At 43.3% G+C, this 27204-nt stretch overlaps 2 protein-coding genes across 4 annotated transcripts in view; one reads left to right on the top strand and one right to left on the bottom strand.

Moving 5' to 3' along the window:
* adam11 (ADAM metallopeptidase domain 11) overlaps window positions 1-27204 on the top strand; it is a 62070-nt gene that overhangs the window by 4526 nt on the left and 30340 nt on the right. For all 3 annotated transcript variants that reach the window (XM_083786869.1, XM_083786870.1, XM_083786868.1), the window contains exons 2-6: window positions 60-223; window positions 7709-7785; window positions 8929-8995; window positions 22190-22272; window positions 23606-23669. In XM_083786869.1, coding sequence (XP_083642995.1) covers window positions 60-223; window positions 7709-7785; window positions 8929-8995; window positions 22190-22272; window positions 23606-23669 — 455 coding nt within the window. The remainder of the gene's footprint in view (window positions 1-59; window positions 224-7708; window positions 7786-8928; window positions 8996-22189; window positions 22273-23605; window positions 23670-27204) is intronic.
* LOC310874057 (neo-calmodulin-like) lies at window positions 4256-7141 on the bottom strand (the record flags this gene model as incomplete). The annotated part of the gene is given in 5 exon segments (XM_083786725.1): window positions 4256-4573; window positions 4575-4601; window positions 4605-4710; window positions 6354-6435; window positions 7138-7141. Coding segments are annotated over 5 exon segments (537 nt in total).

Genomic DNA, 27204 nt, shown 5'->3' with positions numbered 1-27204 from the left:
GTCGAAGACATTTGTAGAATCTGGTCTCAGCAGCCCTGTGTGTTAACCTCTGCCTGCAGGTCTGAGTCTGTGGGAATGGGATGGCCAGCTGGAGGCAGATCCCCGGTCTCCTGCCCAGGTCGTTGTGCAGCCCAAACGGCTCGTACAGCAGATCCACTCTGATGGCGAGCTGCCCCACGCCCGCCTGGACACACGAGTCAAAAACCTCACCACAGGAGTGCAGGTGAGTCTGATGCAACATCTGTTCGATAAATAATGAGAGTTACCTTACCAAGCTTTACAAGTAATTTAAGTAATGCAGATGTTTAACAATAATTTATCTCTTGAGAGTGTAAAATGATTAAACGAAACCAAATGGACCCGTTTGGGTTTCATTTTACACTCTCAAGAGTAAGAGATCTATAAGGGTCCATTTGGTTACCGGGATGCACATGCAGAACATTAGACACACCAACGGACCGACATGCAGAAACAACGGTTGGACATGCGGTGGAACATGCGCTGCTCCGTGCTTGCGGTTAGGGTTTGAGGTAGGTTAGGTTAGGGTTAGGTTAGGGTTTGAGGTTAGGTTAGGGTTTGAGGTTAGGTTAGGGTTAGGTTAGGGTTTGAGGTTAGGTTAGGGTTAGGTTAGGGTTTGAGGTAGGTTAGGTTAGGGTTTGAGTTTAGTTTAGGGTTAGGTTAGGGTTTGAGGTAGGTTAGGTTAGGGTTTGAGGTAGGTTAGGGTTTGAGGTAGGTTAGGGTTAGGGTTTGAGGTTAGGTTAGGGTTAGGTTAGGGTTTGAGGTAGGTTAGGGTTTGAGTTTAGTTTAGGGTTAGGTTAGGGTTTGAGGTAGGTTGTCAGTCTAATGACAGTTGGACCAATAGTATGTCTAAACTAAAGCCTGTACCCTTAGTTACCAACTCTCCATCATTTAGCTGGTGACCACCTGGAACCCGGACCACTGGTTGAAAACCATTGCCTTAGAACCTATAGCTGTGTCAGAGAGCACACAATTACAAAAGTGATTGTGTTCGAGTAGGAGACTGAGAGAAAGTCTCAAACAACGTTATTCCCTGAAGCAATCATTAAAATTTGATAGATATGCCTGTATTGGGTGGAGAGGCAGGAAACACGGAGAGAGAGAGAGAGTAGGGGAAATCAAACCGCTGTAAGGAATTGGAGCCCATGTGGTATGTGCTCTATAACCACTCAGCTATCGTGTTGCCCCAGAACACTAGTGAAAATAGCACATCTATATCTATACGAGCGCTGGGTTCATATGGTTAATCTGCTTCTGCAAAGGAAATATTCTCACATCCACTTACTTCAGAATGCAGGTGCAGGACAGTAACAAATTAAGCATACTTTTACATTTGAACAAAGAATTCATGAACAAAAAGCATCAATGTTTTTAATGTGAAAGCATTGATATGACGTTTCGGTCCCTCAGGACCTTTACCAAGAGTGTTTTAGTTAGGCCTATTTAGCGACGTTTGTGACCAATCTGCAAAATAAATGCTTACCAATAGCTTTCCTCACACCCTCAGTTGCAAATTTTGCCCCCTCAGTTTACATTGTTTTACTATATCAAAATGATGTGTGCCCCCTTGTCATTATCAGGACAGCTCCTGGAGCCGAGCCTGTACTATCACCTCACAATTTGTTCCAATACAAATCCCATGGGATACTTTGTGACAGCTGCTGAAAGATGGGGTTCCACAGCTCAACAACCTATATGCTGGCAAAATGTACACATTTTCATTCTGCTTTAAGTAGCATGTAACGGGTCAAACTAGTCGGGTTTTTGTGATTCTGAAATCTGAATCCATTGCAAGCATTTGTTTTGCACGGAAAACACTCCTTCGTGGGCCTTATAGCCACTTTAGCAAATGTGATGACCTCATCACATTTGTGACGGTAACTAGCCCTAACTACTGGTGCAAATCTGCTTCTAAAATGCATCTAGACAAGATGTCCATGTGTTTATTTGACCTATTGCCCCATGAGGGATATACGGCATCCAATGTCCTTGTGACTGAGTACAAAGTAGGCTTTTCCTTTTTTAGATGCTCATCTGTCTGATCATCACACTTTTTTGCTAAACTTATTGTTTGACACATGGATCAAACACTGCACGCTGCCATTAGACAAACGTAGAAACCCGCTAAAGTATTTGCATTATTTGATATACCGGTATACTTTTTTTCCAACAACTGGCTTTGTGTGACGCCAGTGATGTTATGCGTGTGGCCAACAGCCAAGTCTATGGACTTTTTACGGAATAATTTCTTCCGTACAAACTTTCAGGCCATGTCAATGGCAAATGACTTGACCCCTCATTTCAAACATCACTTTAATACTATGCAAACGCGCAGTAACGCTGTAACGCCAACGCCTCAAGCCAGTCACATCACGCTCTTCATGTAATGCTGCACACACACGACACACGGTCGACACGTGTTTTGCCACTACACACACACACACACACACACACACCGGCAGAAGCCTGTAAAGCTACCGCCCACTCCAGAAAGTGTCAGCTAGTCCGTTTCCGGACTAACAGCGGAGCGCTAAGAGACTACCGGTAAACCAGGAAAAACCAGAAAATGTCGCATCACGACTTTAGCTTATTCCTTCTAAATCTCTGTATATAAAATATAGCTAACTCGTCGAATCTCTTAGTTACATCAATATTGTTGTTCAGTAGGGTCCACTGCCGGCGTGGTAGGTCCTCTCCTTCAACGCCATCACCCGGGTCAAAGATGTAGCGGTCTGTGTGGTTGGTTCAGTCCAGACTCCAGTCCAGCCACGTTGCAGCAGATCCTTGGACCAAAGACAAGACCAAAGAGCCATCATCAAGCGTTCATTTCATTTGTGTGGGTGGGCACAGGGGTAAGGCCCCTATATATCCACCGTGTAGGGCCCTATTTTCACCCATATCCCTAAACCTCTTTGCCTTTTTCTTTAATTTTTTGCACTATTTTGAAAAACGTTTTTTGGATTGTTCAAGTAGCCAATCTACAAGCTCACAACGTGTCAATGTAGATCGGCTAGTTGAACAATTTTAGAAGGGGTAAGGCACTGGTGAAAATAGGGCCCCCGTCGGCGTCAGGGCTGGAATCCTCCCACGATGCCTCCAGCGTGGCTGTCTGTGTTCACAGGCCGACAGGGCACCAGGTATATCTCCTCACTGGCAGCTAGGGGCCAGCAGTGACGAGACCACACAGACGTGTACAGGGAACTCAGGAATTGGCATGAGACAAAAGAGCAAACACTATTGAAAAAATCAAGAGAAAGGTTAATTTGCCATGACATTTCTGTGTACAGTACCTTCGTGAAAGAAGGTTTGACCATTTGCATAAGCCAATATTGTAAATCCTTTTAGTTCACAGCCACACAGAGGTATGGAATAATGTCAATTTGGAATAATGTATAGTTTGGGTTTATCTGCTTGTTAAATCCTCTGAAATCGACTATCCATACCATATCCCAAATGGCTGGGTTGATGACCTGCCTCGAACCCACCTGACTGCCAGCTTCAACAGGGTTCAAAATCATATCCACTGTCCTCAGACCTGAGGTCAGTGTTGTGGGTGTGTTTTGTGTGCATTGCACACTCACTCACCTCTCTCGTGCAGTGCGGTTAACATCACCTCCCCCATCGTAACCCTAACGAGAGGCCCTGACAGGTCAGACAATGCCTGGACCCAGCCCCCCCTGTGCCTCCATTTCACCACATTAGATGATATTTCACACCTCCTGTTACCTCCATGACACCGTCAGTCAGCCGGAGGCCGACCGGTCAGTGGATATGATGACGTGTGACCTTGAGAATAAAGTCTGGAGTCACTCACACAGCCTTACTGGACAGGAGACATGAAAATAAAAACCCAATGTTCTTTCCACAAGGGCTGGTGTTTCCATCAAGCCCAGGCTGTGACTGTGAAAATCACTTAACACTTCCACCCAGGCCAGTTGGCAAACTGTACCGACAGGCTCAGCCAACGCTCTATTTTAGCGTTGGCTTATCAAAAATAGCACATATACAATCAATCCAATTTATTTATATAGCACATTTCATCAACACAATATTTCCAAAGTACTGCACAAAAAATATATACATAAAAACAATCAGGAAAAGCAATACACATGTATGTATGTACCGGTATGTACATCAAATACATTATCAACTTATGCAAAAACTTTTGTGGGTTTCTACCTTTGTCTAATGGCAGTGTGCACAAGATATGTGTCACTGATCAATCGGCACATGGCCTTCACTTCGCTTTCACCAGTTGTACAAACTCTTCATAGCTGATTTGTCCATCACCGTCAATTTCTGCTTCTCTGATCACCTCATCAACTTCGTCATCAGTCAACTTCTCTCCCAGTTGTGTCATCACATGGCGCAGCTCAGAAGCACTGATGAATCCATCACCGTCCTTGTCAAAGGCACGGAACGTTTCTCTGATCGACTCCTCGATATCGGTGTCCTTCAACACCTTCGTCTTCGCGGACATCAATGTCAGGAACTCTAAAAAGTCTATCACACCGTTGCCGTCTGCATCCACTGAATTGATCATGTACTGCAGTTTATACCTCCGTAGGGTTCTGACCCAGAAATCAAAGATGACCAAGCTCTTTGATGCTGATGGAGCCATCGCCGTCCCTGTCAATAAGTGAAAATAATGCCTTGAACTCTGCGATATGTTCCTCTGTCAGCCATTTTGATCTAGATGTAGAAGAATCCAAAAGTTGGATCCCATGTACAGATTCACTCCCTTGAAGAGAAAATGTCAAAGTGTCTTTTTAGGAAGTGAGGAGGATCAATCAAAGCACAAAACGGGTTCACCTCAAAGTATGTACTGAAATATTTGTGAAACAGAGACTTTTATACTACATTGCAGCCTAAACATTTATAGTTCCTCCCAGAGTCTGTAACTCTGTGTAGCCTATGTGTGGACAATCAAACAACGCAATCGTGAGATTTGTCACTGTCATTGTAAACTGATTGATTGCTCCCGACACAAAAAAGTTATATATTTCAGAAAGTGCAGATTATACTCTACTGTATGTGAACAAACATTAGTGTGATTCTGTTAGCCTATAGTGACAGTGTGTGCAAAATGATTTGTGGTTGGCGCCACAGACCGCAAGCAGTTGCCAGATTAGCTCCAGACAGACACACACATGGATTTTGATGTAGGCCTGTGCGCGCTAAATCACCTTGCAATCGCCTTTCAATTCAAGGAACATTTGCCATGTATGTACAGTAAGATATGGCATGGGGCTTAGATGGTGCTGTGGCAACAACAAATATTGAGTTGTGTTGTATGCACTTGAAAATAGAAGCATCGATGCTCGATGCTTTGCAGTGCTTTTGTGCTTGTGTGTATTTCTTTTTAGGTTTTCTGAGCTCAATTGCACCCCCAAAAACCGAACTTTTAACATTGAGTAGATTTTCTGTGGTCTGGGGTTTTCTGGCTCAAACAAGTGCTCTGATTTTCCTGTGGAGTGTGATGTACAGTAAGAGCCAGCAAATCCTATTTCTATTTATATAAAAACACTGAGTACAACATTCATATATCGTATATCTCATATCTCCTTTCAGGATCAAGTAGGTTCACAATCACAAAATATGCAGACTCCAGCATTAATAAGGAGACACTACAGTATGTACAGCAATAGGGATTACTGTATATCATTTATAGGCCTACCGTTTGTTCATTTCTCATGAAAAACTATATTCCAGGATTCCAAATTTCAGTGAAGATGTGAGTCCGGTTATTGCTTCAAAACCTCAGCTTTTCCAAATGCAAAACATTCATCAACTCTCTTATCCAGATCACATGTGTTGGTACATAGTCTAATTTCCAATCTTTTTTGTTTTGTTTTGTTTTGTTTTTCTGCATACCCAGAGAAATAGCTTGAGATTCAAACTTATTTATCCCATATAAAAAACGAGTTTGTGAGATTATTTTCAGACAGATACACTCCAAAAGACAGAGTGGATGTTAGTGCATGTGAATGTACTTTGAACACTCACACACATTCATGTGCATACATACCTGAGCCGTACTACAGGCATGCATATCCCACAGTGTGTTTTCAGTGAGATAGCATTGCCCATCACCTCAAGGCCAATCAAACCATTTTGATTGGATAATGTGTCTCACTGTCAAACTGATTGAATCATCAGACCGCAGATTCTGTGGTTCCTGATGAGGTGGTTTTTCTTCATATTTTTCAAAATTGGCAGATCTACAAGCTCACAAGTCAACAGATCTGCTATTTTCAATAGCCTCTGTGAACACTCCAAAAGAACCCTTCTGAAAGGAACAGTTGTGGAAGTAAACTACAGTTGGTGCAGTTCACATGACCTGTGCATTCAGAACAGAAAGCGCTCCAGGTTCTTCGCCCAGCTTGATAGTGAAAGAAGACTGAGGCCCCATCAGACCTGGTAGACCACAAAGAGAACGAGTCATCTTATTAATTAACTGGCAATCGTGGTGGAAAACAAGTGGAAAACAACAAGGTCAATTAAACATGTAGTCGGGCCAATGGCCACTAAATGGCAGCTAACGGAAAGATTGGTAGAAGCCGGTAATGCACACCAATACACATCTTGTGCAGTGTAAATGTCTGGATACATAACACTTGAAGGAAGTTAAAGAAACCCCACACTGGCACACTCAGTCAAGACTCAATTGCCAGACGCCTTCATCTGGGTCAGCCGTTTGTCATTGTCACATAAATGGCCGTTTCCATTGACTGACTCTTGAGACTTGACCCACCAGCTTTGTCAGGTGCTCTTAAACAAACACAATTGGCCGTGTTTCACGGTTGTGATATCTACTGTATGTCTGTGAAGACATACAGTTCTCAATGGGCCTGAATATTTAGGCCGTCCCTAACTGGGCCGGCCCAAGGCTCAGAATGGCCAGACTAATTAGCATAATGTTATGCCCGAAAACCAGGAAAAAAACCAAAACAACATAAATAAATAAATTCTATGATACATTATTTATATAAGCCTAAGCTGTCCGATGCACCACACTTAACCAATTAAAACCGGGAAAGCATCTGGTGTCAGTGTTTTTACTTTACTGTGATTTTGTAGTATCGTGTTTTCCTTGTTTCCAGTTAGCGTTTATTTTACCCATGTATACCTTATTTTGTAGTATTATGGTTTGTCTCCTGGTTTCCTCTACTGTGTCCTGTTAGTGTCTAGCCTATAGTGTGTAGATTGTCTTTGAGTTATACATGCGTTTGGTTAACCCTGTGTCTAATGTCTATATATATATATATATATATATATTCCCCTGTATTTCAATTCCTTTGTTAGTTCTTCATATTAAGTTATAGACTGTGTGTTCCGTTCCTATTTGAGTTTTTGTTAAATAAACTGTTGCATTTGAGCTCCTCTGCCGTTCTGTCTGCATTTGGGTCCTAAACCTCCTGCCTCGCACACGTGACGGGAGATGTTTGTGTGGATATTATGACTGATAGGAATGATATAAGTTTTTATAGGTTTGCAAATATCAATTATCTAACCTTTTTTCATCAACACTTTTTTTATAAATCCTAAAATAGCCTAAACACCATCTGTTGATGCAAAGCTGGTTTCATTCCAAGATGGCTGTTCCTTCTACTGTACAGAGTGCTGGTGCTCTACGGTTATGTTTTTAAATTAACTGCGTCTCTCTCTCTCTCTCTCGCTCTCTCTCCAGCCTGTCCATCTGGCCCAGATCAGCTTCTTGGTGGAGGCCTATGGCAAATCTTTTATCCTGGACCTGGATCTGAACCAGTAAATACTCACTCACTCACTCACTCACTCACTCTAATGGCCTATATCAATATAGGATATTTGTTTCATATAAATGCCTTTCCAGTACACTAATCTATTGATTAGCTACCAGCTAGTTGGGCCGGGTCTGTGTATTTAGTCTGTGTATTTCTCTGCCATTTCAATTAAAAATGTATATTTGATAAATGATAAATTAAAACTTAAATGGGTATTTAAAACTAAAATATCACCCCCTCTGGATGTGCAGATGAACAGTTATCATCACATCTACTCTATTCTGCAGATGTCATTCAATGAACCAATCAAATGTCTCTGACTGAAGGGTGGTACTTCCCGTCAGTCCTTACCTCACTCAACAATAAACATTGTTGCGGTCTTCCGGAAACCTTGTATGTCCAAAACCTTACACTGTTAAAATGTCACTATTGTACGACAAAGTAGGACCTTAAGACCTGAGACTCTACAAATGTCTTCTACATCCTGACAGTTTTCTGAAAAAGCTATGTTTCTATGTCATTCGTTCTTTGATTATTCAAAAATAGCAGACCTACAAGCTCATAGCGCGCCACTCAGTGGTGCGCTATGAGCTTGTAGATCTGCTATTTTTCAATAGCTAAAGCATAACATAATGCTAACACCAAAAGGGGTTCCCGCCCAAAATGGGCACATTAACACGTTAAGACATTAAGACCCGAGACCAGATTCTACAAATCACGATAGTTTTCTGGAAAACCTATGTTTCTATGTTAGTGGTTCTCAAACCCCCAAAGACCCCCAAAATTATACGTGTTGGCACTTTGGCCTGAAAATATTTTGTTTCAGGGGACCTCCAGAAGCAAAGATATGTGTTAAAAACGTTCACTGTACTGTGAAAGAACACGTTTTCACCATTTTCCTAAAATAGCAGTTCTACAAGCTTGTATATCTGCCTTTTTTCGATAGCTAAAGTTTTTTTTTAAATGGCTAAACGTGGTTAAAGGCGAAGGTGACAGAGTTCAAGGTCTTAATGGGTTAATGAGTAATGAAAAATGGCCAATGAAAAACCTAAAAAGTTGAAATATGGAGATTTCCGTCCGACATGCAGCAACGAAACGCTGTGAATAAGACACCTTCCTCATTGTGGTCTCTCCTCTTCCTCGCCAGTGACCTTCTGTCCTCTAACTACGTGGAGCGTCACTTTGACCAGGACGGAAAACCCTCTCAGAACACGGTAGGACTGACTGGCTTAACCCAAAACCTGCATGTCATGTGCTCAGTTTGAACCAAAAACCTTCATGTCACCTGCTGCTCATTTTTCACTACTTGTTCCTCATGGATGTGTATGTAATTATTATTCTCATGGCACAGTGTGACAGTGATAAAGAAATTGCCGTTTTGCGTTTTGTGAAACGTGTGGTGCACTGTGAAGGATTTAGTGGACCACGATAAGAGGTCTTCTGTTAGAAGAAGCTGACGTATGCACACATGCACGCACACACGCATATGCAGCTTTGTACATTTAGATTAATTGTGTGACTACCACACATGTATCCTTGGATATACTTTCAGGCAGGCAGGCACACACACACAAAATGGGAGGCACAAATTGCTCATATGGGCATTTTGTTATCTACGTGCTATTGGGGGTGAGACTCATAGATGCACACATCACCACACTCGTAAAGCCTAATTTATGCTCAGTGTTGCGTGCCGAGAATAGCATAGAGCTACAAGCCCACAACGCGTTGTGGATTCGACACGCTGTGGCTTGTCTGTCTGCTATTCTCTGTGCGAGGCGACACCCATCACGGAACGGACAAACTATGAATTGGACTGACTCCATCCCATTTCCATCTTGATTTATTTAGTTTTATTGAACTCCCCATAAATTCACTCCTTGCATTTTGTTGTCTGTCAACCTTTTTATTAGTCCCTGGGCTGCCCCCCCCCCCCCAGCTGTCTTGTAGGGGAACAATCTCAATGACACACAGCCTGGAGAGCAATTGAATTAAATATGGGGTCACGGCTCGGGGTACACGATGTACTGTGCTGTAGGTCGGACACGCAAATATCCATGTCCTTCACAAACCTTGATTTCATCCGTTTCTGCAACGGTTGTGCTTGCTTATTAGTGGACAGTTGACATATATATTTTTTAAATACAATTGTAAATGTTGTTGTTTATTTATTATTTTGCAATGCACAGCAGTAGTAGAGCAGCAGCTGTTATAAGATACTATTCAGTCTAGTAAAGGTATGAACAGTACTCCCCTTCCACAAATAAAACAGGTAGGTAGGTAGGTAGGTAGATTGATTAATTGAGCCCCTGCCGAGATCTTTTCATTCTGAGCTTTTAGACCAACAAGGCTGGGACCGGAAGCAAAATCGTCTATAGGCTATGTTAGCCATGATCTTTTTATAATTCACGCGTAAATATAGTACATTTTGTAACGTAACATTTTTGAAAGCTGAATGAATAAATAAATAAATAAAATAGTTTTCTATGCATGCAGGTCAAGCTTTCTTCGCTGCCAACGTGCCTATTGGACAAGGATGGGTTGGGGAGGTGACTTGGTGAAGGGCTAATTGTGGACAATCCCAGGGAACGGCAGCCATTACTGGATAGTGGATTCTCATTCTTCTCACTTACAGTAGCACTTTCACTCCAGTTTCCTTTTAAGCTACCTCGGATGTGTGCTGTCTGTGGCATCCTCTATCCTCATCTTTCAGCTGTGGTTAGCCCCACCTCCATTGTGTCTAAATCTGTTCTGATGTGTGCGATGCCTTGAGTGACCTCAGTGTGCTGCGCTACACTGCCACAAGCACATCATCCTGTGTGTGTGTGTGTGTGTGTGTGTGTGCGTGCGTGCGTGTGTGTTTTCCAAACAGTGGGCCTTTTGGGTCTGGAGCTATAAGCTTTTGGAACCACTGTCCTATCACTATAGAGCGTCGCAGTCCCGCCCCCTCGAGAGACCCGGAAAAGAAATCGCCGTTCATTTTCCTCATAGACTTTTCAGAAAGTATTTATTTAAAGACGTTTACGCCGCGGACAAAGCCAACTCTTGTCGTGACAAATCATGACAATAAACACAATGTTTTGGGCCAAACAAATAATTAGAAAGTAGAAAAAACACTTTTTTTGTTGTTTTTCTTCTTATAAATTATTTGATCGGCCCAAAACATTGTGTTCATTGTCATGATTTGTCACGATCCGAGTTGGCTTTGTCCGCGGCGTAACCGTCTTTAAATAAATACTTTAGGAGCCTATGGAGAAAATTAATGGAGAACCATTTCCTGGGCCACTCGTTATTCTGAAAGGGGGAGGGACTGCGACGCTCTATAATGGGTACACATTGCACTGTCCTGTCCCACGTGCAGCCCTGGGTCTCTCTGTTCACTGCCTGGTCCATTTCCAGATAGGGAGGGAGGGAGAGAAATTCTATATGACAGGCAATGAGCTATCCTGTTCCTTCTGACAGGAATAGCTGTTTGGCATGATGCGAGTTTAGTGAAAGTGGAGGGATGTCATTACGCTTACTCGCTTTGTCAAGGTCGAGCATTCCGGGACGTCTACTACACCAGTGGTTTTAAAACTTTTTGTCCCCAAGGCCCACCAAAGGGCAAGTCGAAATCTAAAGGAACACCCTGTATTCAGGGGTGTGGACTCTCAAGACATGGACGCGAAAAGGAAACGAGCCCTGATGACTTGTCTGCCTGCAAGTTAGCATGGTAACACCTCATTGGCCGTGTGCCAAAAAGAACCACGTCATGTCCCCTTTCCCTCCCCTCCTCTCCCTCTCTCCATTAAGCTCTGCAAAAAAACATCAACCCCAGCCTCTTTAATTTGATCAGATGTGATGGTGTCATATTCAACGATTCTGTCTGTGGAGGTTAAGTGTTTGTGCTCCATTGGTATGAGTATGCTATTTTCAAAAGATTGTTATAGCCTACATTTGAAAACTTGAAATGAGTACTTTGGTACTTTAAGTGCATTTTGATGCCAATACTCTTGCACTTTTACCCAAGTACATTCTATATTTCAGACGGCGTGTTTCTATATTGCAGTATTATTGATACCTTTACTTAAGTAAAACATTCGAGTACCTTTTCCACCACTGGTTTTCAGATACAATGACCTCCAGTAATGGCTATGATTCAATCAGAGAGAGTTACTATCCGTGACAACTGAGAGAGAACGTGCACTCTGCTCGGCCATTATATGTAATGTCACATTCACAAAGAGGAGATATGTTATGAGCCAGGCCTGCAGTCTGTCTAGTCAGTTATATATCACTACTACTGCAGTGCTTCATCATGTAGTGTGGCCTATTTCACTGCTCCTCAAACGGGGCTATGTGTACCCTTAGGGGCAGGCAGGCACATGGGTAGGTAAATGGGGAAAATGCATATCTGTGTAATGGAGATAAAAAAATCAAACCCAGTGTGAAGTGAGCGGTGCCTTTGATGAGTTACGTTCATTAAGGTTTGTAGTCGTTAAATACATTTAAGGTTTGGTCGGTCGGCCCCATATGCACATGACCATATATGGGCTATTCCTGTGCTGGATATAAGCAGACAAACGCACACGGTCAAATGTCAACTTGGAGCGGCTAGCACCGCTCAAAAGGTCTTAAAGTAAAAATTCCTTCAATTGTTACTTTAGAGATGTGCAGATACGTATCCTGTAATGGCCAAGAACCCTATACCTGACTGTGTATAGCTGCGGTTCTGAACCAGTGGTACTGGGGGTTCTCAGTGGTTCACAGTGGTTCTCGTTTACGCTTGTGTAAAACAAAGTGTGTAAAAAAACTGTTTTTAATATTTAATATCATATTGTCTATGTCCCTCAAACTTATTTCTAATGGTTTGAGCCTCAATCACCACTCTGATATATAACCAGTCCTTGTCATTTCTTTCTGGACTTTGAAGCAGTTTTAGCTGCAGTACCACAATGTCATGAGGCGGTGGGGGGCCTGCGGTGCTGATATGCAAATTATTTAATATTTGAGTCATTATAATACTGATGCTAGATAAACACAGGCTTGTTTCCATTCCATATGGATATGAATATCGCAATGAATAAATAGTAGAAAGAGGAACCTGGGGAAATATAAGCAGATAACATAACTGTGCACATGTGAGTGACTGACTATTTCCTGTGGCTCGTGCAGGAGACACGTAATCCTCTGGTTGGCGTGCACGCTGACGTGCCAGGCAATTAGATTTCCCTCACTTAGAGCCTCGTAGTCCTGTCCTTTAACTTATGCTCCTCCCTGTCCTGCCGTGAGTGCTGCGCTCTTCCTCTCTAATTGGAAGGAATGGCTAAAGTCTCTTTGTCCTCTCTGCCCACAGACAGAGAAAGGGGTGAAGGCAGAGGCTGACGGAGCTGAATCGACCCGTCATAGTCTCTCTAGCTATAAACACTTAAACAGATAATGCTGAGAAGACGTCACATGGTCTCTGTGTTTCCACACGCACCATGGCATGGATGGTTTATTTATAGCATGTCAACTTCACTATAGACTTACAGAAGGCACCATTGTGGAATGTCTCTAGGTCGTGCTCAGACAAGCCTCCATCGTTGCTTAAAGTCACCCCGGCTCTCCATACATGTGAGCCCTAACCTCAGTCTTAACCGACCACGTAGGTTGGACTAATAACGGGAGGTCGGACTTATGAGCAGTCCCCTTCTTTTCTTGGGTATGTCCCCACGTATGTTAGTGTGGGACGACCTTGTGACCGATGCCCGTGTGTTGGTTCTCACTGCACTGATTTGCTTGCTTGGCAGCACTTGATGTCTTTGGCTATTGTCCTGCTAGACTCTTTCTCCTGGCTGTGATTTCACGCTCACCCTTGGTATTCCCTCATTAATATCTTGTTGGTAACATGATTACAACACCTGAATATTAATACATATGCTATCTGCATCTTAGTCCTACTCTATACTCTAGAATATACAACCTGTATTCATTTTACACTAGACTAGGGTATATACAATCTGTAGATTAGTTTCACATGCGACAATGAATTGAGTACGTGAGGACACCAATGGAAACGACAAGCCGAAAGGCTTTTCTGGTTTCATCCTCTCAGCAGACCTTGTATTGTACTGTAATTCCACTCGGAATAGAATATGTCATTGCACTTTGCCTTCAAAGTTATCGTCCTGTCTTCCAGCGCTGTAATGTGAGGTGGAACACGGAAACATTGATTTCACACCACGCAGGCTGAGGATGCTGACTCACCGCATGTGAGCTCATAATGTGTTAAGTCATTTTGGGCGGGAACCCCTTTTGGTGTTAGCATTATGTTGTGCTTTAGCTATTGAAAAATAGCAGATCTACAAGCTCATAGCTCGAGCTTGTAGGTCTGCTATTTTTGAAAAATCGAAGAACGACTGAGATAGAAACATAGCTTTTTCAGAAAACTGTCATTTTCAAACAGACATTTTTAGAATCTGATCTCAGCTCATAATGTGTTATGTAGCTACCAGTCATACACCAGGTTCATACACCAGTGCTTCTCAGAGCAATATATCAAAGATGGCAAATATTGTACTTTTATTCCACTACAATTATTTGAAACCGTATTACTAGTTACTTTGAAGATTTTGATTATTATTACAAAACGTAATACATTTCGGACCATCTACAACTCACAACGTGTTGCATCGGGACGCCTTGTGAGCTTGTAGATCTATTTTCAAAAGATTTTCATGAATTTTAGACATGAGACTTGTGAAACAGGACATTCTGAATGAGTACTTTTACTTTTGGTACTTTACGTATATTTTGATGCCAATACTCTTGTACATACATACTCAAGTACATTACCCAACTTGTACCAATAAGTGTTTCTACATTGCAGTATTGATACTTTTACTTGAGTGCAAAATGTGAGTACTTTTTCCACCACTGATGGACCATGTAACCATGGGGTCAATTCAGGCTGATTCTACATTTAGACATTCATCTGATCCTTCTCTAAATTACACTGTGTGTGTGTGTGTGTGTGTGTGCGTGTGCGTGCCTGCCTGCCTGCCCTTGGCGTATTTCACCGATCGCCCTCAAACTGGGTTGTGTATTGCCAGGATCCAGGGAGTGCAGTGCCCGACTGCTATTCAGAGCTATAGGAATGGCAAGGTCACTTGGCAGCGTTTATATCAATGGCCAGCAAATGCCGGTACTAATTTCATAGCTTTATAGACTATAATGAATAATTTAAGCTTCCCCCCAACTGTTGGGGGAAAATACATCGCAAAATAAGTCATTTTCAAGAATTAATTAAAATATAATTGACCAGGGAGCCAAGCTATAGAAGCTTCCATATCCAATTGACATCCGATTGATGTTTACAGTATATAAGCATATAGGTAGTTAGTTACGATTGACCAGAACCTCAGATCCGACTGTTATGCCTATATACGGAGATTCGGTTGAGTATAGCTGCCGATCTGAGCGATATGGGCATATACTGATGACATACGATGGCATGAACTATCCATATTGGACATAAAAATCACACCCGTGTGAACTGAGGGGCGCTAATATATTAAAGTCTAACTCATGTTGATTAGGTGATGTAATGGTGTTGTAAAACAAACGGTGCCAACACAAACATTAAACGCCATTAACAATAAAGAGACAATATGACGTAATGAGGCACATTATGACGTAAATCTTCCCTTCATTGTCAATGGCGTTTACTAAACAAACATTGAACTAAAGACAAACATTAAACCTGTGTATAGGAGGGGCTAGCGCCCCTCAAAAATTGCCTCAGATCTAATTGAAAGAAGTAACTAACTTTCCCAGCATGGTTCAACAACCAGAAGTACAGGTGTCTGTCAGTGCGGCCCTTTCCGACCAACCCTCATCACTGATCCCCAGTCAGTGTGGCCCTTTCCGACCAACCCTCATCACTGATCCCCAGTCAGTGCGGCCCTGTCCGACCGACCCTCATCACTGATCCCCAGTCAGTGCGGCCCTGTCCGACCGACCCTCATCACTGATCCCCAGTCAGTCAGGCCCTGTCCGATCGACCCTCCCTCGCGGCTTGGTGTCAACGATCCTTGAGTAAGACACTGATCCCAGGCCAGCCACTCCCTGGGGGCTGCTTTATTAATAGCCCCCCTCACTGGATGAAACCCAGGTGTGTAGAAATGTACACCTAAAGGGTACACAATTGATTGTTTTATTATTATCCCAGAGCTGCCTGTAATGCCTAGATAATGTCATCATCATCATAACGGATAAGAGAACAGAGGGGGGTTCCAAGATTCTGTTTGAGACTCACCCAGAAGTACATTTACTTAAGTACTGTACTTCAGTACAACATTTAGTTATTTGTACTTCACTTGCACGAGTATTTCCGATTTCCAGTACTTTTACTTCTACTCCACTACACCCTAGAGGAAAATATTGTATTTTTACTGCACTACAATTATTTGAAAACTTTAGTTACTTTGTAGATCTTGATTATTATTACAAATGTAGATCTGCTATTTTAAAAAGAGTTTATACATTTGAAAACATTTTGAAAGTGTCCGATCTACAAGCTCACATCGTTTTGTGCTTTGTAGATCTGGTTAAATAACCGTTCATCTTTGGGTTCTGTTCCCCATCAATCGCCATCGATGCAAATGTTTGAACTAATCCTGAAATCCCCTAGACTCTACCTCACCCGCCAGCGCTCCTCCTTCCTTCCATCTCATATTTATATCCCTGCCAGGCCGCAAACGGCCGAAGGCGAGGGATTAGGTTTTTGGCCCGGTGAGTCAGTCCATCCGTCTGTGTTGCCACGGAAACGCTCGACAGCGTGATGTCAAGCCATGACGTCACCCTATATAGTATGGCGAGCAGAGCAGTAGAGCAGAGTTAGTACATCATTAACCCATTCTGACCTGAGATCAGATTCATACGAGGTTTCCGCCAGACACACACTGGTCTGACGAACCCATTCTGACCTGATCTAAAAATGTCAGTCGTTCTTCGATTTTTCAAAAAATAGCAGACCTACAAGCTCGTATCGCGCCACTCGGTGGCGCGATATGAGCTTGTAGATCTGCTATTTTTCAATAGCTAAAGCACAACATAGTGCTAACACCAAAATGGGTGCCCGCCCAGAATGGGTTAAGACTATAAGAGGTATCTAGAGACAGCCTTTAGACTCAAACGTGACCAGCTCCGTTCCCTCCCCAGCTCCTAAGAAGAAATACAGATCCTTAGGCTATAAGGCCTCGCTGAATACGAGCCCTTATAGACTCCCCTGACCGTCCCCTATAAGTATAGGAGATCTCGGTTACAGTCTGTGAACAGCTAAATCTCTGGTACCATTGGACCAATCGGCGTGAAACTTAGTTTGCACGCATACTCCTAGTAGGAATTAAGGAAGACCCTGCGCCCCCAAACTGGCCTCATGGTGGCTGTGGAGAATGTACACATTAGTACACTCTCAGCCGTAAGCAGTGGTGTAAAAAGTACTCACATTTTATACTTCAGTAAAAGTATCAATACTGCAATATAGAAATACTATAGGCCTACAAGTAAAATTCCGGAATTCGAAATGTACTTGAGTAAAAGTACTAACGTATCGGTATAAAAATGTACTTAGAATACCAAAAGTAGAAAGTACTCTCTATGCAGAATGTCTCATTTCAAGTTTTCAAATGTATTATAACCTTTTGAAAATAGCAGATCTACAAGCTCACAATGTGTTACATGGCAGCGTCCAAACCACCCAATGACCCACCCAATGACCCCAGAACCCACCCAATGACCCCAGAACCCGGCTGGAACCCACCCAATGACCCCAGAACCCACCCAATTACCCCAGAACCCGGCTGGAACCCACCCAATGACCCCAGAACCCACCCAATGACCCCAGAACCCACCCAATGACCCCAGAACCCGGCTGGAACCCACCCAATGACCCCAGAACCCACCCAATTACCCCAGAACCCGGCTGGAACCCACCCAATGACCCCAGAACCCGGCTTTGAGAAGCACTGCTGTAGACAGAACGTTATACAGTAGACGTGATGACGTATACCTGGCATCCTACTGTAGTTCATCATCATCATCATCACCTTTATTTATACTCGGAAATACAGTTGAGGGCAAGCCCTCATTTTCAATGTAGACGAGGTTACAATACACAAATTACAGTAAAAAAAACAATACATCAAACAACATTATAAATCAGGATAAATTACGAAGGAACTTTATACAGAACAACAGTAAAATAGATCAATTGAAGCTGGAGCAATCACGGTGAAAAATGATCTGGAGCATTTCTTTGAACTAACCGAAGGATGGCAGGGAGCTCAGTTTGAAAGAGTTTTGGAGTTCACTCCACGAAGTTGGGCCATTGACAGAAAAAGCTGGCGTTCGGGTCTTGGGGGTCACGTCGATTACGTCTGATCTTACACTTACTTGTACGTTGCTATCTGGCTATAAGAGGCGACCGCTAAATGCCTAAAATGTAAATCGTCGTCTCAGACGGGGTCTTTGAAGCGTGCCAGGCAGACGTACGGCGTCCCGGCTCCGGTGTCCGCCGCGACTTATCAGACTTCATTACCAACAACTTGACACTGACCCCTTGCATTCAGTTACATTTGCAATTAGCGGCCGACCGGCCTCGATCTGTGCTAGCTGAGGACTGACAGTGTCGCTTTACAATTTCCATATTTTTAAGGCTGACGTTGGCATGTGGAGCGGGTTTACGACGAGCGACGTCGGCCGTGCCAGTTCAGTGCCTCGCGGAAGGACGTCGTGACGTGTTTGTGTTATAATCATATCTCCTTATGTCTCACCTGTTCTAATATACACATTATGGGGACTCATACATACGCTATTTTGTGTCCATATTTCGTCTTTACATTTTGTCCATGCAATGAATGCCATATTTTATTATACTTCATGGTATGACTAGCTAGCTGAAATACAGATATCTGTGAGCTTGTTGATCTGCTATTATACATACAAATAGTAGCCAATGTACTCGTTGTACCACTTTCCATCTGGTGACTCTATTTTGGGCCTGGCATTAAATCATTTTTTTCCTCCTGGACGTACATTACAAGGCTTACTTCCGTCCAACAGTGGCGATGTTTAATGTGTATTAATGTATCATGCATGCACGCACGCATGCACGCACGCATGCCATGCACGTGTGTGTGTGTGTGTGTGTGTGTGTGTGTGTAACATACCGTAATGGCAAAAACACCATATCAGATCATCAAATAAGATGAATGTATTGATACACAGGTTACCAAATTACCAATTTTAAGATTATTTGATTCATCCAGTTTTCTCTCTGTTTAGACAGGACAGACAGGAAACCAATAGTCTGGCAAAAGTCTGGATTACAGTGATCATGTCGAATGTAGTCACGAGATGCACTGGATGTCAGCAAAGTCTAAGAGATTTTGTCTTGAAGTTGCATATGAAATCTACAGTATTTATCCATCTTCATCACCCTGGCCTATGGGACTGGTGCCGTCTGTGAAACAAGCTTCTAAATATCTGAAACATTTTCTTTTGTGGCAAAAGCGATCAATTCTTTCCTACCCCTTCTCTCTCCTTCCATTTTTTTATGGAAAAATGACATGATGGGAACTATGAACAAAAACAAATTTCACCAACTGTTTTACTTCTGAAATCACAAAGCTGATTCTGATTCACCGGTATGTCTCTTAATTCCCTGGTGAAAGTGGCCTTAGTGTCAGACAGTGAGCTCCTCAGAGCTCCGACAGTAGCTGCAGTTAGGTGTCGTTTTCCGTCATTGATAGTGTGCCCTGCAGCGCAGCCAGCAGCTGCAGCGCAGCCATCAGGCCGCCTATGCCATACATGGGAAACTGGCGGCCCCCACCTTCACCTAATGTGGCCCGCAGGTTAATTAACCCATTCTGACCTGAGATCAAATTAAAAAAATGTCAGTCGTTCTTCGATTTTTCAAAAATAGCAGACCTACAAGCTCGTATCGCGCCACTCGGTGGCGCGATATGAGCTTGTAGATCTGCTATTTTTCAATAGCTAAAGCATAACATGATGCCAACACCAAAATGGGTGCCCGCCCAGAATGGGTTAATTAATATCAGAATACTGATATATTATTGATTTGCAAACTTGACCCGCTTTAATTAATTCTAAATTAGTAGCTTAATGAGTAGTATTAAAATGCTACAGTGTCACTCAAAGCTGCTACATTTTGTGCAATTTTCTTTGACACTTTTCCACTGCGCGTTATCGACTTGCTTTTTCCACACGTGTAGATCTGCTATTTTTTTTTTAAACGTGTGCAAATCTTATATTCTTTCACGGTGAACGTTGTCCACTCAAATCTTTCCTACTGGGAGGTCCCTGGAACAACATATTTTCAGATGGGGGTCGAAGGCCAATCACATATTATCTTCGGGGTCCTTGACATGAAATAGTTTAGTTTTTAGTTTAGTAGAGAACCACTGACATGGAAACATAGGTTTTCTTTTTGAAAACTGTAATGATTTACGATTTGTACAATCTTGGTCTCGGGTCTCGATAGGGAGGAAAGAAAAGAGCAGATGGCACCCAGTCTGTCATCCACTGTTGATTTTGATAGCAAATTTTGATTTTAGTTTTAATGATAGTCTTTTGAATAGTTTTCATTTAGTTTTAGTCATATTTTAGTTACCTGGAATGGATTGAGGACTGGCGACTCGTACCAGGTACTTTTGCCTAATGGAATGGAAAACAACCCAAGAGTCAAGTGGAGCCGGGTGGAGTGTAGTGGAGTGAAGTGGAAAATGGCCAATACGTCTAAGCTGGGTAACGGACGGACACTGATATGTAATCAAGGATTGTTCCACTGCCCTGCAGTTGCCATTAGACGTCCATTCATCAGGGATCCTATCCAGGTGGGATTAAAGTGCTATCAATCACAGTCACGTACACTTTAACCCTCCTCCACAGCCCGGAGCATGCTGCAGCCCTGCCTCTTCAGCTGATTACTGCAGTCAAGCTAGCATGGCGCTGGCACTGATAAGCATGCGGGTGAAACCGACCTGCAAATTACCGATGCCCCCTTTGTGCAAGTAACTGCTCCTTTGGCCATCTCACAGCCGGCGTCTGTCAAATCAAAAATAGATTATTTCTAACATCTCAGACAGTCCTCTTTTCCAAAAAAAAAAGGGAATGCGGGTACATGATTTAATTCAGTGTGACAAGAAGCAGTGTAGAACATAGGCTAATCCCCACCGGCCATAAAAATGAATGACCCAGTAAATCAAAAGCATGGAATGGATCTCCCCCATTCCCTCCCCCCCCAATCCCCTACCCTAGAAAATTAAACCCTGTATACAGATGCGATGCTTCTGTTAGTCTTAAAGGTACTTGTAAGTGATATAGGATATATCTTCTTTTAGTATTTTTATACGTTAAAGCTCTATATTTTGTTCTATTCAGTAACGTCTCTCCAGCTCGAGTCTTTAGAGAGACGAGAATACATTTTAGGATCACCATGCAATTTAATCCAATCAGGAGTGAGAATCCATTTATCAGCTTCACATTTATAGTGCAATTTTAGATTAACTGGAGAATTTAATTAACTAGAGGTGAGGCTATTTAACACTTATTTAAACAAAAGAAAAACATCACTTACAGCACTGAAGTATCGGTGTCCGGGGGAAAAACAGCTTGTGACTAAATAATACATTGGATCCATCGGAACAACACGGGTTCTTTTTCTTCCGTTTCCTGGAATGAAACGGGTTCGGCTACAGTATACCTTGTGGTTTCCGGCCGATGACAGCGAACGTATACATGTATACTAACTATGCCCGCAACATCTCACACGTCACATTACAACCTGGTGGTGTTTTGTTTCTCAGCTTGTTTCACACCAGAACTGTTGTACTGGGACCACTATGCATGTTAACCAGGACCATTTAATTAACCTTGCCGAGCCATGAGGCCCATAGGGCAGGAGCCTATCTCCTGTTTCTGTAGCGTGAGGCAGCTTGAAGTACAAGTACACCTCTTGGACATGACTCTAGTTCTAGTATGTCTCAGGGACTTGTCCCCAATCCAACTCTTGATGCTGATTGCCAAGCAGGGAGGCACTGCTTCCCATTTTCCAGACTCTTTGGTATGACCCGGCCAGGGATTGAACCCGGACCTCCCAGTCTCAGGGCGGACACACTAACCACAATGCCACTGAGCTGGACCGATTTAGCCAATATTTATCTGTTGTTGATAATAATCAATTTTGAATCAAATCAGGCAACCTCGGAATGGTCATCACCAGGTATTCCTAAATGTAACCTCAATAAAAACTATTCCTAAAACGCGTCATGTACATCTGCTACTTTCAGAAGATTTGTATATGTTTGAAAACGTGAAGTGGGACATTCATGTGTGTGTGTGTGTGTGTGTGTGTGTGTCCACAGGGGGGTGAGCACTGTTACTACCACGGGCGTGTGCGTGGGGTGCCAGGCTCCTGGGCAGCCTTGTCAACCTGCCATGGCCTGCGGTGAGTTTACACACACACACACACACACACACACACACACACACACACACACACACACACACACACACACACACACACACACACAGCCATTGTCAGAGATCACTCTTCAGTTAGTGACTTTTTTTTTTATAGTTTTATCCCACGATTTTGTAACCCATTTTTTCACCCGGTGCATAAACTGTAATCCTGGGCACTACTCTCCCTCAGCCAACCTGGGGAGAGCATTGAGAGGTGTAGTAGAATGTAGAGAATGTAGTAGGCCATTAAATAAAGATCACACTCCGTCTTATCATCATGCATCACATTCCGTGCTCAGCCAATCAAATCATCACATTCCGTGCTGACGAACACAAACGCAGCTCATACACACAAAGCTGTGCATAGGAGGGGCTAGCGCCTCTCAAAAAAGGAAATATGGAGATAAGAGGTTTCTGAGCGACAGGCGACAGCATCGATATGGCTGGAGTGATGGAGGAAGATGCAGAGAACAGAAACACATTGTCCCCTGTGGCGAGTCCTGATGGGGAAAACAGCCGAACAGAAGTAGAAGACTAGAATTAAGGAGTCCAAGGACTTCCTGGAAGATCAAACAGACCACACTATGCTTATGGAAAATGATTGTCAGTAATGTCAAGTTTATGTGTTTAACTTGCCAGACCACCTACCACTTAAACCCTATTAGTCAGACAGGTGTCCCCCCTGGGGCTGAGATGCTCAACCTGTGGGACGGGTCCACTGGTGAGCCCCCAAACAATTGGCAAAACACAAATATTTTAACCCATTTAGGATGGGAAGCCCTTTTTGGGGTTTTTACCCTTCAAGACGGGAACCACTTTTTTGGCTTCTTGTTGCTATGTACAGCAACGTAACATTTTTGTAATCTTTGAATAAATATTTGAATTTTTTTCAGAAAACTTAGAAGGTGTTTTTTAGAATCGGCCTCGGTCCTAAATGGGTTAATGATAATATAACACTATTATAAAGAAGTGATACCGTGATAAGAAGTCCACCCGTGAGTTCCATTGTTCCAAGGGGCAATTGATCTTAAAATGGCCAGCTGAGATCCCATCATGCCAGCCGAGTGGCCGCCGTGGTTAAGTGGTCAGATGGGTCGGGCCGTGAAGTTTGCGAAACGCGTTTGCAATTTCAGTGGGCACTGATCCAGAAAAGATTGAGAAGATTGAGAAGCAGTGCCCTAGGGGTCTGTACTTAGTCTCCCCCCCTCCTCTACAGTAGGGCTTTAAGTGGTTAAATGATGCAACCTATCCTCTAGTACCCTTTGTGAACTAATGTTTCTGTCCTTTCCCCTGTGTTGTGTGTGTGTTGTGTGCAGGGGGATGTTCTCAGATGGGAAGTTCTCCTATGGGATCGAGCCTCTTCTCTATGACAACCAGGAGGTGAGTGGTGGTGGACTGTGTTGTTGGTTTCAACAGAGAGACATGGCCTTTCGTATGACCTCTACCTATACAAGGTATTGTTGTTGTGTTTTGCGGGATCACTAGCCTCCAAATCAAGTTTATATCTCCCAGAAAACAAGGGTAGCGGCTCGGGATCCGAACCTGGGTTCCTTAGTTGAGCTATAAAGTTCAAGGTTACTTTATTTTGTCTCCCAGGGGAGAAAAATAATCACACCCGTGTGAAGTGAGGGGGCACTCTTCTCTTATCATCATACGTCATCATACTGTCCATCATCTCATTCTCAACCAATGGCACATCTCCCACCCAATCACGACGGCCAATCACAATTTGCGTCCTCACTTTTGTCTTCAATGTTTGTGTTTAGACACTTTTGTCTCAATGACTCAAACACTCAACACAGTGCTGAATGGATTGGTGCCAAACCGCTTCCATCTGCTTCCAAGCTCTCTCACTAAGGAGACGTGACAAAAGATAAGAGCTCATTTCATGGTGTGTGTGGCCTGATGAAACATGACTCGACTGAATGAAAGTGATTGCTGTTAGAAACAATGGGGAAGAGCGCTCCGGTGTTGCCAAGGTGTGGGCCACGGTGAGTGAGATCAAAGTTAAAGTTATAGGGCTCCAATTTCGCCGCCGCCGTTTCCCGCGACGCGGCCCGCAATGCAGCCGCGGCCCTAAAATTACGAATATAGGAGCTTGCTATGTCCCTTAATGGTATTTTGGTCCAGCGTCAACCGCTGTCTATTTAGCCGACGCCGGTATTTGCGCCTAGAGGTGTGGTCATGGGCGTGTTGGCACGCGTTTAGTTCATCACCAGCACAGCAAATGGGGTTTGATTCGATTTACAGAACTTTCCTTTTCGCTTCATACCGCTCCGTACAGTCAGCCTACACGCACGATCTATATACCAAACGAAGGGGGAGCAGGGTGCATCACAAGTGAGACTTCAAGGCAGCAGCACATCACTCTTCCAAGGGCTATAGACCGTAAGGCTATGAAGCAATATAGAACTGGGCATAACGGGCAATGGATGTGGGATCTCTTAAAGGCAATGGCACATGGACTGTAACCTGACTCCGCCAGATGGGGCAGCAGAGAGTACACTGGGTTCCCCCCCCCCCTCCTGCTCCCATCTGGGAACTCTCAGGCAGACTCCATGCTCCGGCCACCAAACGGCCTGGCCAATCAGCGGCAGCTAGAGGCGGGATCAAGGCAGGACTGTGTATGCCTTGATCCCGCCTCTAGCTGCCGCTGATTGGCCAGGCCGTTTGGCGGGTGTTTTAGGGATTTAGACAGGTAACCAATATACCAACTTTAGTGGGGGAACACCCCTTCCCCACTGCTAAATCCCCAAACAGTGTATTTAGAAAGATCGAACGAAAATGGAGCCCATAGGGCTATATCTTGCACGCTGCCTTACCCCTTATCCCTAAATTTCTTTGCCATTTTTTTAATTAATATTATTATTATTTTTTAAATATTTCAACATGTTGATGTAGATTGGCTAGTTGAACCATTTCAAAATGTTTTTTTAGAAAAATGGCAAAGAAGTTTAGGGATAAATGGTAAGGCAGGGCCCTATTGTGTATACTTTTTCGATTTAACAAAAGTTATTTTTATTTAGTTATCGCTACTATATTTTTCACAATAACCATTCAACATATAAAAGTCAGAATTGGAGAGATATAATAAAAAAAACACAATGGAATATAAGTATCGGGACATCTAAATATAAATATAATAAGTTACAACAGGAATGAACGGCAAGATCCCAGATGAGAGCAGGAGAGACCGGCAAATTCCAAATGACAAAAAGGTTTCCCAGTGAGAGAAAAGAGTTGAACAGAACATTGAGCCGATCTCTGCAATTATGAGGTGATACTAGTCTTGTACTGTCCCTCTTTCTTTCTTCCACCCCCCCTCTCTATCTTTGTCTGTCTAGTTGAAACCCAGCCTTGTCTCTCTCTCTCTCTCTCTCCCCATCTCTTTCGGTCTTCCCAGCACTGCAGACAGCGTCACTCTATCTGTGAGCTGAAAAGTATTGAGTTGATACACAATCCTTATTAACCCATTCTGACCGGGCACCCATTTTGGTGTCGGCATCATGTTATGCTTTAGCTATTTAAAAATAGCAGATCTACAAGCTCATATCGCGCCACCGAGTGGCGCGATACGAGCTTGTAGGTCTGCTATTTTTTGAAAAATCGAAGAGCGACTGACATTTTTAGAATCTGATCTCAGGTCAGAATGGGTTCATCAGACCAGTGTGTGTCTGGCGGAAACCTCGTATGAATCTGATCTCGGGTCAGAATGAGTTAAGCACGCCCTCATCAAAGTATTGTTATTATGAGTCATGATGCATCACATTAGAGCTGAAGGGGAAGGAAGGACACAGAATTATAATGTCAATGGTTTCAGCGATATTGCTCAAAAGAACCTCCATTAGCTTACAGGTAAAACGATTGCTAGACTGACATTAGTTCCTTTTTGGAAATGTAGACTGTATTAACCCTGGTGGTGTCCCTATTTTGGGCAATTTGCTCAATCTAGATTTTCCTGGATTGTGTCCTTGTCAGACTTTTCTGAGACCCTCCGTGTGGGGTCACGCTCTCCCAAAGAGACTTTGGTCGTCTCAGTGTTTTTGAGCGGTGCACTGCACACCACCCAATGGCCCTCATTTATCAACCGTGCGTACGCCAAAATATGGGTGTACGCTGAAATTACTGACATTTTCGGCATTTACCATTTCCGCCAAAGCTTGAAATTGAACTTGACAAAGTTCAAAACTCACGTCTGGTCGGGAGCTGTCGTACGCTTTGTCCTCACCTGTTTTTCTGTCGTAGAACAGCGGAGCAGCATTGTTTGACCAGCTGAGAGGCTGTCACAGGCATCTAAACATATGTTTTCACTCCTAAAATGTATAAAATTAATAATACATGTGAAAAAAATATATTTTGTAAAGGCATGTCATATGAAATTGGTAGGATATGGTGTGCAAGCAATTAAAATCGCGCAATTAAAAACAATGTTGCAAGTCATGCTTAAGCCATTTAAACAGTGTTTTGCATGAGCGCATACCGGTAGCCCCCCCCCCCCCCCCTCCTGCAATAGTTAACTTCCATGACATGGAAGCTATAGCTATAGCTCTTCTTTTCGCAGATAAATAAGCCTGGGACCGAGGCTATGCAGCTATAGTCAAGTCTACCAACCAACGGGTATGGCTACTGCAATCTACAGCCATGTCTTTCTCGCGTTACGTCTCGTCCTTCTAATTAAGGATAAACCCGACGCTCGAATGCCAATGGCGTGCCAGCCAGCACAAGTGCCGGGGAATCGAGTGGACCGCATCGGTTTAGGCAGCACATTAATTTAATTGACAGTTGACACTAGCCCAGCCACTGCAGCAACCGCATCCCCGGCCGTTAGGTGTGAATTGTTTACGGTTTGGGGGACCATTTAAAACAAAGGTGGCTTGCATGCTGTGGTTTACTAACTAGAAAGGCAAGCGATGTG

The sequence above is a fragment of the Protomyctophum parallelum genome, assembly GCF_964188405.1.
Source record: "Protomyctophum parallelum genome assembly, chromosome: 17".
Lineage (NCBI taxonomy): Eukaryota > Metazoa > Chordata > Actinopteri > Myctophiformes > Myctophidae > Protomyctophum > Protomyctophum parallelum.
This window is presented reverse-complemented; position numbering and strand designations above follow the sequence as displayed.